Below are 15428 nucleotides of genomic sequence, written 5' to 3'. Positions count from 1 at the left end.
TTATATTATTTTTATGTTTGCTGCTTCATATAATCTTCAGTGTTTCTCTATCTGCTTTAAGTTTAGTGTGTTTATCTCCAGGCTGATTTCTGACTGACACGAGTCTGTCCTCAGTGAAGTGTCTCTTCTTGACGCTGAAGGAGGAGTCCCGCTCATCAGCGCTCACACTTTATTGATATATATGGAGAAAATCCAAATGCTGCTTTCTGATTTGTCACTGATTGTGTTTGATGATTTCCTCTGTTGTGTCTAATAAGGTAACAGTGAGAGTCATTGGCAGCTGTGAGTCTCTCTTGCTCTCTCTCTTTAGGAGCTCACAGGAGACACTTTCTTCAGTCTGAGCAGAGGAGCAGATGATGGAGGGACTTCTTTTAATCTTAAATATAATTACTATAACCACATCTGGTAAGTACAAAATTGACATTAGTTCAAATGGTTCAATTAAATGAGCAGTTTATCTCTGATGGTCTCACAATACAAGAAACTAAATTTAATATCTGTGTAATATATAAAAAGCAAAACTATAAATTATCTCTAATAATTGAGTAAAGCATTTATAGACAACCATTGTAATAATAAGATGATGTGAAAATTTCTTTCTTAGAGGAGCGCGTAGCTTTTCCCCGACTTTAGTTGTTTAGTTTAGTATTTAAGTAAACTTTAAATTGACATTTAAAATGTACATTCTCAAGTATTCTCAAAGGTAAAGTTTTAATTGTAGTTGATAAGGTGTTGATTTACTGCTCACTGGCTTAATTTCTTTTCTTTTTGTACAGATTTTCCGACTGTGAGGTTGGTTGGTGGTCATAGTGCCTGTGCTGGTCGAGTGGAGGTTCATCATGATGGTCAGTGGGGCACAGTGTGTGATGATGACTGGGATATGACTGATGCTGCAGTGGTGTGTAGAGAACTGAAGTGTGGAGAGGCTGTAGAGACTCTGGGTGAAGCTTTATTTGGACAAGGATCAGGTCAAATCTGGATGGATGATGTGGCCTGTGGTGGATTAGAGTCAACAGTGAAGAACTGTAGTTCAGGAGGATGGGGTGAACATGACTGTGGTCATAGTGAAGATGCTGGGGTCATCTGCTCAGGTGAGCTGATCAATACAACATTCTGTTAATGCATCCCTTATTTTTTTTTTTACATCTACACATAAATTGCTATTAAAAAAATATAATTTTAACAAAAATTAAATCATGAAAAGTTTTTTATCATCTCATAAACAGTGTATTTTATTAAACACTAAATTGAATTATTGTGACTGACTGTCTTCTATAAATAAATCTATAAACCTTAACTTAGAGAAGGTCAACGCTTGCTGATTGATCTCATGTGTGCTCTGGGAGAATTTAAATCTTATTAAGAAGCATCATCATTTATTATTTTGTTATTTTTCTTTAGGTGTAAGACTGGTTGGAGGTTCTCACTGCTCTGGAAGGTTGGAGATCTTTCATAATCAGACGTGGATGTCAGTGTGTGACGCTGCCTTTGACCAGCAGGATGCAGAGGTTGTGTGTAGAGAGCTGGACTGTGGGGCTCCTGTACAGGTGCTGAGAGCTGCTGCTTTTGACAAAGGAGACACTCAGATGTGGACACAAGAGATTCACTGCAGAGGAAATGAGTCTCATGTTGGATTATGTTCAACCACAAATGACACACAGTGCTCTCAAGAAAACAATATAGAATTGAAATGTTCAGGTAAAAAGTTTAAAATCTTTAAGCAGTCATTAAAAATTAACATTAACAGTGCAAATCACTGGAGAAACTCATTGTTTAATGTTTGTTTTTATAATTGTTTCCTTTATAATAATAATTTAATGTTTTGTTATTTATAGTTATACAATGCTAAAACAGCTGGAAAAAATAAAACTGGATTTGCAATAATTGGAGGCTGATGTAGGAGATATGTGGCGTTATGACTGTTGTGGGCCTTTTTTCAGGATTTAGTGCTGTGGTCTCAAACTCAATACCTGGAGGGCCTCAGCTCTGCTTAGTTTAGCTCCAACCACCTCCAACTCACACCTGCATAATAGTATCTATTAGTGTTGAACACTTTGATTAATTTGGATCAGCTGTGTTTGATTAGGGTTGAAGCAAAACTGTGCAGAGCTGCGGCCCTCCAGGAATTGAGTTAGAGACCTATTATTTAGAGTGTAGAGATTAGAGAAAATTAGCCACAGTTTCAGAAACAACATATAAGAAATTATTGAATATTGCCATCTAACATTAATTTAACTAATGGTTTTACATTTAACTTAGTTAATTTAGTTTCTGATATACTCTTGGTGAATTTGGTGAACAAAGTTGTCTGTAGTGTATGCATGTGTGTGCATGTATTAGAGAGTGTATGGGTGTTTCCCAGTGCTGGGTTGCATATGGAGGGGCATCTGATGCATAAAACCTGCCATATGCCAGAGTAAATAATGTTCATAAATCAAGATTTATGCTGATTGATGAGTGAGACAATATTTCAACACAACAATTTAACTATAATGGATGCAAACTGTCAAACATTTAATCAGAAGAATAAAAATTTCAACCCACATCAAGTCATTAAATCTAGCCTGATTTGCCATTGACTTGACACCACTGAATCATTTCTTTCTCTTTCATGCCTAGATTTTGAACTGGTCAGGTTGGTTGATGGAGACAGTTCCTGCAGTGGTCGAGTGGAGGTTTATCATAGAGGTCAGTGGGGAACAGTGTGTGATGATGACTGGGATATGGCTGATGCTGCAGTGGTGTGTAGAGAACTGGGCTGTGGAGAACCTCTGTATGCTCTGGGTTATGCTCACTTTGGACAAGGTTCAGGTCAAATCTGGATGAATGGAGTGTCCTGTAGTGGTTCAGAGTCAACACTGAAGAACTGTAGTTCAAAAGGATGGGGTGAACATGACTGTGGTCATGATAGAGATGCTGGAGTCAGATGCTCAGGTGAGCTGCTTCATATACTGTAACACTCTGTTATTTTATTACTAATTTAATACAAAATGTTTTAAATGCCATTTGAAATAATTTGTTTGAATAAAAAGTAAATCTTGAAAATCATAAACTTACACTGACACTAAATTGCTGTTGTTTTAATTCAGGATGACTGTGGTTGATCGTCTTCTGTGTTAGAATCTCATAAAGCACCATCATTGTTACTATTTTATTTGTTCTCCAGGAGTACGTCTGGTTGGAGGTTCTCGCTGCTCTGGGAGGTTAGAGATCCTTCATGATCACACGTGGATGTCAGTGTGTGACGCTGCCTTTGACCAGCAGGATGCAGAGGTTGTGTGTAGAGAGCTGGACTGTGGGGCTCCTGTACAGGTGCTGAGAGCTGCTGCTTTTGACAAAGGAGACGCTCAGATGTGGACACAAGAGATTCACTGCAGAGGAAATGAGTCTCATATTCAATTGTGTTCAACCATGAATGATACACAGTGCTCTCAGAAAAACAATGTGGAACTGAAATGTGCAGGTAAAAAATTTACATTTACCCAGTCATTAAAAATGTACATTAATTACACAAATTCCAAATCACAATATAGCAGTGTTTTTATTAATGTCACATCTGTACAGTTGGAGTGTATAAAAGTTATTAATTTGGTGGTTTTTGTGTTTATACTTACAATGCTAATATAGCTGAAAATAGTTAAAATAGATTTGAAATAAATTGGAGGCAGATAGATGATAGATGGTGTTATGGCTGCTCTGGGTCTTTGTTCAGGATTTGAGTGTAGAGATTTGAGAAAATTAGCTAATGTTTCAGAAACAACATATAAATATTTAATAAAAGTGGCAATGCTTAACATTAATAAAAATATTTTCCTAACCAAGATAATTTAATATCTAATGTAATATTGTTATTTGTCACTTGTTGATGATAAATTAATTTGTTCAATACAAATATGTACACATATCAAATGTTACCAAATTCTATATAAATATATTAAAGAGAAATTCTCCTGTTTAGTAACTTAAGACATGTTCATGCTAAATATGAAAAGCATACTGTTTGAAAAGCATATAACAGCCTAGATTTAAGATTATTAGACTGAATGCACTGCTTGAAATAAATGTTATAACACCTGTTTTAAGTGTTTGTACATTTTCCTATTTCAAGAGATCTTGGAGGCATAAATATTTTACTGCACTGACAGACAATTTGACTCTCTAACGTGACTGCTATGTGCTGTCTCCAGACTTAAAAAATTTATATATAATAAACATTCAGAATATTCTTAATTATATTGTAATCAATCTGCATTATTCTGTTGGTAACATACACTTTTTCTGTTAATCTGTTACCCTAGAAATAAAGCCACAGTCAGTCTCTCCTCTAGTGTTTCTGCAACTCACAAAAGAGTGCTGACTTTATTTTGTTATATTAGCACAGTTTTAGCATTGCTAGCATATAAAGTGGTAAAGTAAAATATTTCCGCACAAAAATATAAATATAATAGATGCAAATTGGCAGACATTTAACCGGCAGAATAAAAAAAAATAGCCCACAATAAGTGATTAAAAGTAGCCTGTTTTCTCATGCACTTGACAACACTGATTCATGTCTTTTTTTTTTTTTTTCTGCATAGATTTTGAGCAGGTCAGGTTGGTTGATGGAGACAGTTCCTGCAGTGGTCGAGTGGAGGTTTATCATAGAGGTCAGTGGGGAACAGTGTGTGATGGTGACTGGGATATGGCTGATGCTGCAGTGGTGTGTAGAGAACTGGGCTGTGGAGATCCTCTGTATGCTCTGGGTTATGCTCACTTTGGACAAGGTTCAGGTGAAATCTGGATGAATGAAGTTTCCTGTAATGGATCAGAGTCAACACTGAAAAACTGTAGTTCAAGAGGATGGGGTGGTCATAGCTGTGGTCATAATAGAGATGCTGGAGTCAGATGCTTTGGTGAGCGGCTTCATACATCTCTCTGTATTGCATCAGTGATTTTGTTTTAATTCGTAAATGTCTTAAATCCCTTTTATTAAATAACTCAGTGCCATGGCATGTTTTTGAAAGCTTTTGTGTATTAAAAATGATCACTTACATTAATTGCATAATTAATTAATTAATTAAACATTAATTACATAAAAAAAATTTTATGCATTTATCATAAGAAATAGTAATGAATGGCCATCTGTGCTGTGTAATTAAAATCATTAACTTTATCATATGGAAGTTCAAGACTTGCTGGTGAATCTCACTACTTATTATCTTCTTATAAAGCATCATCATTGTTTTTTATTTTGTTCTTGTCTTTAGAAGTCCGTCTGGTTGGAGGTTCTCGCTGCTCTGGGAGATTAGAGATCCTTCATAATCAGATGTGGATGTCAGTGTGTGACGCTGCCTTTGACCAGCAGGATGCAGAGGTTGTGTGTAGAGAGCTGGACTGTGGGGCTCCTGTACAGGTGCTGAGAGCTGCTGCTTTTGACAAAGGAGACACTCAGATGTGGACACAAGAGATTCACTGCAGAGGAAATGAGTCTCAGATTCGATTGTGTTCAACCGTGAATGACACACAGTGCTCTCAGGAAAACAACGTAGCGCTGAAATGTGCAGGTAAAAGATGACATTTAACTAGTGATCAAAAAATTACATAAATTACACAAATTCCAAATCACAATAGACATGTAGCAGTGTTTTTATTAATATCACATATGTACAGTTGACGTGTATAAAAGTTATTAATTTGATGGTTTGTTGTTTATACTAACAATGTTAAAACTACAAAAGGATAAAGGATTTAAATATATTTTTATTTATAAATTAGCCATTATTTCGAGAGGGGTCTGGAAGCAGTTGCAATCGGAGCTGCATGCAATGCTTTTTAATGCCCACACCTAACCTTACCCCTAAGCCTACCTCTTACAGGGACGTCACTAGCTCCATTGAGTGTATTGTGTCTGACAAAGCATCTCTGAGATATGCAGTCTGTTGATTGTTTCAAAAGCAACATGTAAGTAATTATTAAAAATTGCAATACTTAACATTATTTAAAATAATCTTAAATTGAATAAAGATAAGTTAATTTTAATATACTCTTGTTGAAATACATTTTTCAGACGCCAATATGTACAGATATCAAATATTATCAACTTCTCCTCTACTACTGTTCTGTTCTAAAATTAGCCCAGTGGCCAATCAAAACTAACCTAAAACTAACCTAAAGGGCAATCAAATGTTTAGCCTCAAAGACAGAAAATTATCATTCTTAAATTAAGAAGATTTCCCCTGTTTAGTAACTAGCTTCAAGGACTAAAAAAAAACAGTGGACGGCTGCTTCTCACACAGAGCTGTTTATGTTAATGAGGGAGAGATTGTCAATAATGGGTGGGGCTTCCCCCCTTGGAAGTCATGTACAAAGGAAGGATGTCAATCAAAGTGTTTCTGCAGACGTGTGATTATAAAAAAATAAAAGTGATTATAAAAATAATATAAAAGTACAAAAGTGATTTTTACATAATAGGTTTGAGCCCCGGCTGGGCCCGTTGACATTTCTGTGTGAAGTTTGCATCTTCTCCTCATGTTCATGTGGGTTTCCTACGGGTGCTCTGGTTTCCCCAACAGTCCAAAGACATGCGCTATAGGAATTGGATGAACTAAATTGGCTGTAGTGAGTGTGTGTGTGAATGCGAGAGTGTATGGATGTTTTGTGGCACAGTACTACTGTGTTGTGGCTGGAAGGGCATTCGCTGCATAAAACATACTGTATGCTGGAACAGTGGGCGGTTCATTCTGTTGTGATGACCTCTGATTAATAAGAGACTAAGCCGAAAGAAAATGAATGAATGAACATGCAGGATATTCTCATTTATATTATAATCATTTGACTTTCTTTTGTAGTTAACATGAAACCAGTTAACCAGTGAAATAAAAAATACAACCCACAGCACGTCATTAAATGTAGCCTGTTTCCCATGAACTTGACTTCACGGATTGATTTCGTTCTCTTTCATACACAGATTTTGAGCAGGTCAGGTTGGTTGATGGAGACAGTTCCTGCAGTGGTCGAGTGGAGGTTTATCATAGAGGTCAGTGGGGAACAGTGTGTGGTGATGACTGGGATATGGCTGATGCTGCAGTGGTGTGTAGAGAACTGGGCTGTGGAGAACCTCTGTATGCTCTGGGTTATGCTCACTTTGGACAAGATTCAGGTCAAATCTGGATGAATGAAGTTTCATGTAGAGGATCAGAGTCAACACTGAAGAGCTGTAGTTCAGGAGGATGGGGTGATCATAGCTGTGTTCATGATAGAGATGCTGGAGTCAGATGCTCAGGTGAGCTGCTTCATATACTGTAACAGTCTGTTAATGCATCACTAATTTAATACAAAATGTTTTAAATGCCATTTGAAATAATCTGTTTGAATTAAAAGTAAATCTTGAAAATCATAAACTTACACTGACACTAAATTTCCTGTTATTTTAATTCAGGATGATTGTAGCTGATCGTCTTCTGTGTTAGAAATCTCATAAAGCACCATCATTGTTACTATTTTATTTGTTCTCCAGGAGTTCATCTAGTCGGAGGTTCTCGCTGCTCTGGGAGGTTGGAGATCCTTCATGATCAGACGTGGATGTCAGTGTGTGACGCTGCCTTTGACCAGCAGGATGCAGAGGTTGTATGTAGAGAGCTGGACTGTGGGGCTCCTGTACAGGTGCTGAGAGCTGCTGCTTTTGACAAAGGAGACGCTCAGATGTGGACACAAGAGATTCACTGCAGAGGAAATGAGTCTCATGTTGGATTATGTTCAACCACAAATGACACACAGTGCTCTCAGAAAAACAATATAGAACTGAAATGTTCAGGTAAAAAGTTTAAAATCTTTTAGCAGTCATTAAAAAATTAACATTAACAGTTCAAATCACTGGAGAACCTCATCGCCTGTTGGTTTGTTTTTATAATTGTTTCCTTTATAATAATAATAATTACTAATTTAAAGTTTTTTTTGTTTATACATATAAAATGTTAAAACAGCTGGAAAGGATAGAACTGGATTTGAAATAATTGGAGGCTGATGTAGGAGTTATGTGGCGTTATGACTGTTGTGGGTCTTTTTTCAGTATTTAGTGTTGTGGTCTCAAACTCATACCTGGAGGGCCTCAGCTATGCATAGTTTAGCTCCAACCACCTCCAACTCACACCTGCATAATAGTATCTATTAGTGTTGAACACTTTGATTAATTTGGATCAGCTGTGTTTGATTAGGGTTGAAGCAAAACTGTGCAGAGCTGCAACCCTCCAGGAATTGAGTTAGAGAGCTATTATTTAGAGTGTAGAGATTAGAGAAAATTAGCCACAGTTTCAGAAACAACATATAAGAAATTATTGAATATTGCCATTTAACAGTAATTTAACCAATTGTTTTACATTTAACTTAGTTAATTTAGTTTCTGATATACTCATGGTGAATTTGGTAAACAAAAATTGTCTGTAGTGTATGCATGTGTGTGCATGTATTAGAGAGTGTATGAGTGTTTCCCAATGCTGGGTTGCACATGGAAGGGTATTGGATGCAGTATTGGATGCTTTATTGGCAGTTCATAATTCAAGGACTATGCTGAAGGATAGTGAGTGAGTGAGAAAATATTTTAACGGAAAAATATAAATGTAATAGATGCAAACTGTCAAACATTTAACCAGCGGAATAAAAAATACAACCCACAGCGCATCATTAAATCTATCCTGATTTGCCATGGACTTGACAACACTGATTAATTTCTTTCTCTTTTATGCCTAGATTTTGAACAGGTTAGGTTGGTTGGTGGAGACAGTTCCTGCAGTGGTCGAGTGGAGGTTTATCATGGTCAGTGGGGAACAGTGTGTGATGAAGACTGGGATATGGCTGATGCTGCAGTGGTGTGTAGAGAACTGGGCTGTGGAGATCCTGTAGATGCTGTAGGTTCTGCTCACTTTGGACAAGGTTCAGGTCAAATCTGGATGAATGAAGTTTCCTGTAGTGGTTCAGAGTCAACACTGAAGAGCTGTAGTTCAAGAGGATGGGGTGAACATTACTGTAGTCATGATAGAGATGCTGGAGTCAGATGCTCAGGTGAGCTGCTTTATATATCTCTCTGTTATTGCATCACTGACTGGGTTTTCATTTGTAAATATATAATTATTTTTTTTATTCTTTATTACCAAGAGGTCTGCAGCACATGACTTATGAAAACAAAAAAATTAAAATAATATAAAAATAAAGTTTGGTTATTCAGCCATACCACATGACAATATGTTAAAAACACATCAACTGTTGTGTTATAAAGAATAGAGTGAAATGATTTAATCGGGATGAGCTCAGATATATTCAGTTCAGAACGAAGAGTATTCCAGCATGAGGGGGCGGCATGACTAAAAGAAGCTTGTTTGCCTATTTCAGTTCAAATCCCTTTGGTTAAATAACTCAGAATCTTTGAATGCTTTTGCGTATTAAAAATGATCATTTACATAAATTTTTTTCTGTTTTATGCATTTATCATAATATATAGTAATGAATGGCCACCTGTGCTGTGTAAATAAAATCAGTATCCTTATATGGAAGTTCAAGACTTGTTGGTGAATCTCACTACTTATTATCTTCTTATAAAGTATTGACTAAAGTGAAGCTCCTTTAAGAGAGCAAAGATGGGGAGGGGCATGTGAAGGAAACCCACTCGGAAAAGGGGAAGTTTAGTTGGTTGACTGGAGGTGCTGGCCATAGTTGTGTGTTCTGTTCTGTACTGCATCTACTCAGTAAAGAGTCTCCGAACACTTCTGCCTCCTGTCATTTAAGTATCTTACATAAAGCATCTTCATTGATTGTTATTTTGTTCTTGTCTTTAGAAACCCATCTGGTTGGAGGTTCTCGCTGCTCTGGGATGTTAGAAATCCTTCATAATCAGATGTGGATGTCAGTGTGTGACGCTGCCTTTGACCAGCAGGATGCAGAGGTTGTGTGTAGAGAGCTGGACTGTGGGGCTCCTGTACAGGTGCTGAGAGCTGCTGCTTTTGACAAAGGAGACGCTCAGATGTGGACACAAGAGATTCACTGCAGAGGAAATGAGTCTCAGATTCGATTGTGTTCAACCGTGAATGACACACAGTGCTCTCAGGAAAACAATGTAGAACTGAAATGTGCAGGTAAAAGATGACATCAAAAAATTACAGATTTCAAATCACAAGATAGCAGTGTTTTTATTAATGTCTTAATGTTTATCTTAATGTTAATCTTATTAATGTTTGTTGTTTATACTTACAATGCTAAAACTACTGGAAAGATAAAGGATTCAAATAGATTTTTATTATAAATTAGCCATTGTTTCGAGAGGGGTCTGGAAGCAGACTTGGTGCAGTTGCAATCGGAGCAGAATGCAATGCTTTTTAATGCCCACTACTAACAAACCAAAAACTAACCGGATGAGCAATCAAATTTATATCCCAATAGTAGCAAAACTCAAAATATACCACACTTCAAAAACTCCTTATCTAGTCAAGAATTACAATCCTATTTCTAGTCCAAAATTCTTATTTATCTTGTTTTAAGAGTACAATATATGCAAGATCAGAATGAGAAAGAGTTTTCTTTCTTAGTTAGTAAAGCTTAAAGAGTAATTTTACCTGCAAATTTAGCTTAATTACAACCAGGGACATAATTTAAGACCAGCCTTATATTTTTACAACATTATTTTTGCTGTAATAACTTGTTTTAAGGTTTCCCATTAAACAAATGCTCAATCACACTCATACTTTAGTAACAAAGCACATCTTGTTATGTTTTGTTGAAGTACGCTTCAGTATTTTAAGAAGCAACAAGTAATAATTTAGCATTTTGAGTATTGTCAAGTTAATTTGATTAACAAATTGGGGACAATGTGCATATATGTGTGATCCTGATTTAATTCATACATATATAATAATAATTCTGCAGACTGTTTTTTATGAAGTGTGATTATAAAAATTATAATTAATTATCCTTTCAGTTATTCATTTTCTTTTTGACTTAGTCCCTTTATTATTCTGGGGTCACCACAGCAGAATGAAACACCAACTTATCCAGCATATATTTTACGCAGCTGTAACCCATCACAGGGAAACATCCATACACACTCAATCACATACATACATTGTGGACAATTTGGCTTACCCAATTCACCTGTACTGCATGTCTTTGGACTTGTGGGGTAAACCAGAGCACCCAGAGGAAACCCATGCGAACAAGGGGAGAACATGCAAACTCCACACAGAAACACCAACTGACCCAGCTGAGGCTCAAACCAGCAACCTTCTTGCTGTGAGGTGAACATGCTACCCACTGCGCCACAGTATAATTAATAAATTCTTACCATCAGAGGCTGGCTGTACTCACACAATGTTTCCACACAGCTGTGTTTAAAACCCTCATAAGAGTGATTTAGGTCATAATAGGTCACCTTTAAGATGCTTTGACTAAATACAATACTACAAATAAATGTTATTATCTTATTTTAATACTGTGAAATTAAAAATACAACCCACAGCAAGTAATTAAAAGCAGCTGATTTTCCATGGACTTGGTAACACTGATTCATTTCTTTCTCTTTCATGCCTAGATTTTGAGCAGGTCAGGTTGGTTGATGGTGACAGTTCCTGCAGTGGTCGAGTGGAGGTTTATCATAGAGGTCAGTGGGGAACAGTGTGTGATTATAGGTGGGATATGGCTGATGCTGCAGTGGTGTGTAGAGAACTGAACTGTGGAGAACCTCTAGAAGCTGTGGGTTCTGCTTACTTTGGACAAGGTTCAGGTCAAATCTGGATGAATGAAGTTTCCTGTAGTGGATCAGAGTCAACACTGAAGAGCTGTAGTTCAAGAGGATGGGGTGAACATTACTGTGGTCATGTTGAAGATGCTGGAGTCAGATGCTCAGGTGAGCTGCTTCATATATCAACTCTCCTAATGCATGACTGATCGTTCTTTCATACACAATAACAATGTATGCAGTTTGAAAAAATTTTATTTTAATAGTTTAAACTACTCACTTTCATCTGTTTAAAAATATATTATTAAACAATTAGATTTAAATATAATCATACTGATAGATGGTTTCTGTGTTGTGTAAATGTGACCAGAAACCATAAATTATGGACGATTTACGAGACTTGCTGATGGACCTCACCTGTGCTCTGGGAGATTAGAAGTCCTTCGTGGAAACACCTGGTACACAGTGTGTGACGCTGCCTTTGACCAGCAGGATGCAGAGGTTGTGTGTAGAGAGCTGGACTGTGGGGCTCCTGTACAGGTGCTGAGAGCTGCTGCTTTTGACAAAGGAGACACTCAGATGTGGACACAAGAGATTCACTGCAGAGGAAATGAGTCAATTATTCGACACTGTCCAACATCAGGACTACTTAAAATGAACTGCACCAATGTCAGTGATGTTGCACTGATGTGTTCTGGTATAAATGTTTAACATCGTTATAAATAAATACATTGTTAATCATGTAATCATTGTTGTAAACTCTCTAATACCATTTAACAGATATAATTTAACAATTACTCTTGTTATGTGTGCTCTCTTTACCATAAACTATTCTATTATGTTTAAGTAAGAGTGTTTCTGTCCAGGTTACACTGATGTCCGACTGATCAATGGTCCTGACCCCTGTTCTGGCCGAGTTGAACGTCAGTATCTCAGTAAATGGGGCACAGTGTGTGATGCATGCTGGGATATGAGAGCTGCCAGTGTCCTCTGTAAACAGCTGAATTGTGGGATTGCTGTGTCTGTTGTGGGATCAGACTGGTTTGGAGAGGGAAGTGGTGAAATCTGGGCTGATGTGTTTGATTGTGACGGGAATGAAACAAAACTCTCCGAATGTTCAATCTCTTCATGGAGTCGAGCTGAACGCTCTCATAGACGAGATGTTGGAGTCATCTGCTCTAGTGAGGACATATAATTGCAAACAAATAAACTTACAAAAATTACATGTGTTAATATCTTAATAAACTGGCACTTGTTTATCTTCAGACTCGTCTCTGGCTCTTCATGAGGGTCTGGTGCGGTTGTCTGGAGAGAGTCAGTGTGAGGGGCAGGTGGAAGTTTTGATCCAGCAGGTCTGGAGGAAGGTTTTGCTGGACTCCTGGAGTCTCACTGAATCCTCTGTGGTCTGCAGACAGCTGGGCTGTGGCTCTGTGCTCAACTTCTCCGGCTCCTCTTCATCCAGTCCTGAACACAGTCATGAGTGTGTGATGGGCTTCCAGTGCTCTGGGAGTGAAGCTCATCTGGGGAACTGCAGCTCTCCGCAAACTCTCAACTGCAGCTCCACACAACAGCTGTCAATCACCTGCCTTGGTGAGAACAACAACATCTGGGCAGATTCTGGAGTTGTTCCTGATCAATAATGTGTTTCTCTTTCTCTGAATATCAGGCCGCGGGTCCATCAGGCTGGTGGGTTCTGGGGGTGACTGTGCAGGGAGGCTGGAGGTTTTTCACAGCGGCTCATGGGGGACAGTGTGTGACGACTCCTGGGATATTAAAGATGCCCATGTGGTGTGCAGACAGCTGCAGTGTGGAGTGGCCCTCAGTAACCAGCAGGTACCAGCCTGGTTTGGTCCTGGTTCTGGACCCATATGGCTGGATGAGGTGGAGTGTGAGGGGAATGAGACGTCCCTGTGGAGCTGCTCTTCTCCAGGCTGGGAAAAACATGACTGTCTACACAAAGAGGATGTAGGAGTCGTCTGCTCTGGTGAACAATGCTGCTGTATTTTTTCAGTAAAATTTATTAAATATATTAATATAGTAATGGGTGCATAGTTGCTAGATTTGGTATTTTAAAATGACCCTTTTTCATTAATGTGTTTACATGTAGAGTTTAAAGAGATCAGATTAACTGAGGGCTGTGAAGGGAATGTGGAGGTTTTCTACAATGGATCCTGGGGAAATGTGTGCTGGAATCAGATGGACAGAGACACAGTGAGTCTGATCTGTCAAGAGCTGAACTGTGGAAGATCTGGAGTTTTGTCTGATTCTACATCAAGACTGAAATCTGCTCCTAACTGGCTTGATAAAGTTAAATGTCGACCACATGACTCTACTTTATGGCATTGTCCATCTACACCCTGGGGACAAAACTACTGTAATGAAGATGAAGTGGCCAATGTTACTTGCTCAGGTTTGATGGTATTTAATTGATTTATTATTTTCTGATTATCAGACATATTCCCTTATCCCCTTAACTGTTATCAGTGAGGTGTTTTTTTAGAAACTATTTATCAGTCTTTACATTGTTATTTTTATATTGAAACCATTAAAAGTAATGTAATCACCAACTCCACACTTATTGCTCATAGGAGAATCCACTTTTGTGAAAATCCCACCAACCACCCTCAATTAAAGCCTGGCTGCAATACATGTCTGGTCTTCTAAAATTAGAGAAAGTTGAAGATCCCCTATTATACATTAAAAAGGGTCATATTTGGGTTTTAAGGGTCTCCAATAACAGGCTGATATGCATGTAAGGTCAAAAACACTTTCATTGTCTTTTAATATGCATTTATTTTTATCTAATTATCCCAGCGACTCCCATATAATTCATTTAGCGATTCATTTGTTCCCAAACCCCTGCTTAGCGCGAAGCTAATCTGCACTGATGCACTGATCGATGACAGCCTGTTGAGATTTGTCGACAGCCTTCAGTGGGAGACAGAGTGAAATGCCCAGCGTGGCTTATCAACAATATTGAAGTAGTCACAATGCATAGTGTGTGTGAGCATACCTGCCAGCACTCCTGCTTTTCCCGAGTCTCCTGTATTTGACCCATCCATAGCCACCCACCCGTTTTGTTATTCATCCCGTAATTTTAACCAGCCCTCCCCCGAACCTCAGCATTTTGGTACAGTCTGTGATACCCTGGCTCGCCAACACTGGTATGGGATCCAATCACAGCGGCCGCCCGAAACATTCTTCATAGTAGTTAGCTTACTAACAACACAGTACACAGTAGCCCAAACCTAACCCCCCGGTCTCCCAGATTTTTTTGCGTGTGCATGAGTGCATTAAAGCAGTAGAGTTTAACACCAGCATATTGCTCTATTCTTAACCATGACACACATTCAGTATTAATCCACACAGTGGCAAAAGTTCTCTTTTTGAACCTCTTCTGAACCTTGACCGCTGCACATGTTTAGGATTAGCTGACGATGGCCATAGCAATGACAAACGGCAGTGATCATGAGCTCACAAACGCATTTAAATTCGTAAACAAAACACTACTCGTTGCATTTTCAATGTGGCTTTAGATGTGATATGAGAATATAAAGAGTTAACCAGATACAGTGCATGCGGTTACAAGTAACAAAACACGATTAAATACATCATTTGCAAGCAAGAGAAAACAAGGAGACAGCCATTTACTTACACTTATGAAATGGAGGAAGAAACTGATCCACGATCCACTGATCCATGTTCCTAATAAAGTTCCTGTCGAGCTTTG

At 38.1% G+C, this 15428-nt stretch overlaps 1 protein-coding gene across 1 annotated transcript in view; it reads left to right on the top strand.

Moving 5' to 3' along the window:
- The first annotated feature begins 336 nt into the window (after positions 1 to 336).
- Positions 337 to 15428, top strand: part of LOC101885550 (scavenger receptor cysteine-rich domain-containing protein DMBT1) — a 29829-nt gene continuing 14737 nt past the window's right edge. Inside the window, exons 1-17 of the mRNA XM_073946783.1 lie at positions 337 to 405; positions 777 to 1091; positions 1402 to 1698; positions 2620 to 2934; positions 3167 to 3463; positions 4578 to 4892; positions 5247 to 5543; positions 6947 to 7261; positions 7496 to 7792; positions 8725 to 9036; positions 9807 to 10103; positions 11552 to 11866; positions 12069 to 12395; positions 12565 to 12879; positions 12965 to 13288; positions 13365 to 13682; positions 13806 to 14108. Coding sequence (XP_073802884.1) covers positions 354 to 405; positions 777 to 1091; positions 1402 to 1698; positions 2620 to 2934; positions 3167 to 3463; positions 4578 to 4892; positions 5247 to 5543; positions 6947 to 7261; positions 7496 to 7792; positions 8725 to 9036; positions 9807 to 10103; positions 11552 to 11866; positions 12069 to 12395; positions 12565 to 12879; positions 12965 to 13288; positions 13365 to 13682; positions 13806 to 14108 — 5011 coding nt within the window. The 5' untranslated portion in view covers positions 337 to 353. The remainder of the gene's footprint in view (positions 406 to 776; positions 1092 to 1401; positions 1699 to 2619; positions 2935 to 3166; positions 3464 to 4577; positions 4893 to 5246; positions 5544 to 6946; positions 7262 to 7495; positions 7793 to 8724; positions 9037 to 9806; positions 10104 to 11551; positions 11867 to 12068; positions 12396 to 12564; positions 12880 to 12964; positions 13289 to 13364; positions 13683 to 13805; positions 14109 to 15428) is intronic.

The sequence above is a fragment of the Danio rerio genome, chromosome 4 (genome assembly GCF_049306965.1).
Source record: "Danio rerio strain Tuebingen ecotype United States chromosome 4, GRCz12tu, whole genome shotgun sequence".
NCBI classification, from domain to species: domain Eukaryota; kingdom Metazoa; phylum Chordata; class Actinopteri; order Cypriniformes; family Danionidae; genus Danio; species Danio rerio.
This window is presented reverse-complemented; position numbering and strand designations above follow the sequence as displayed.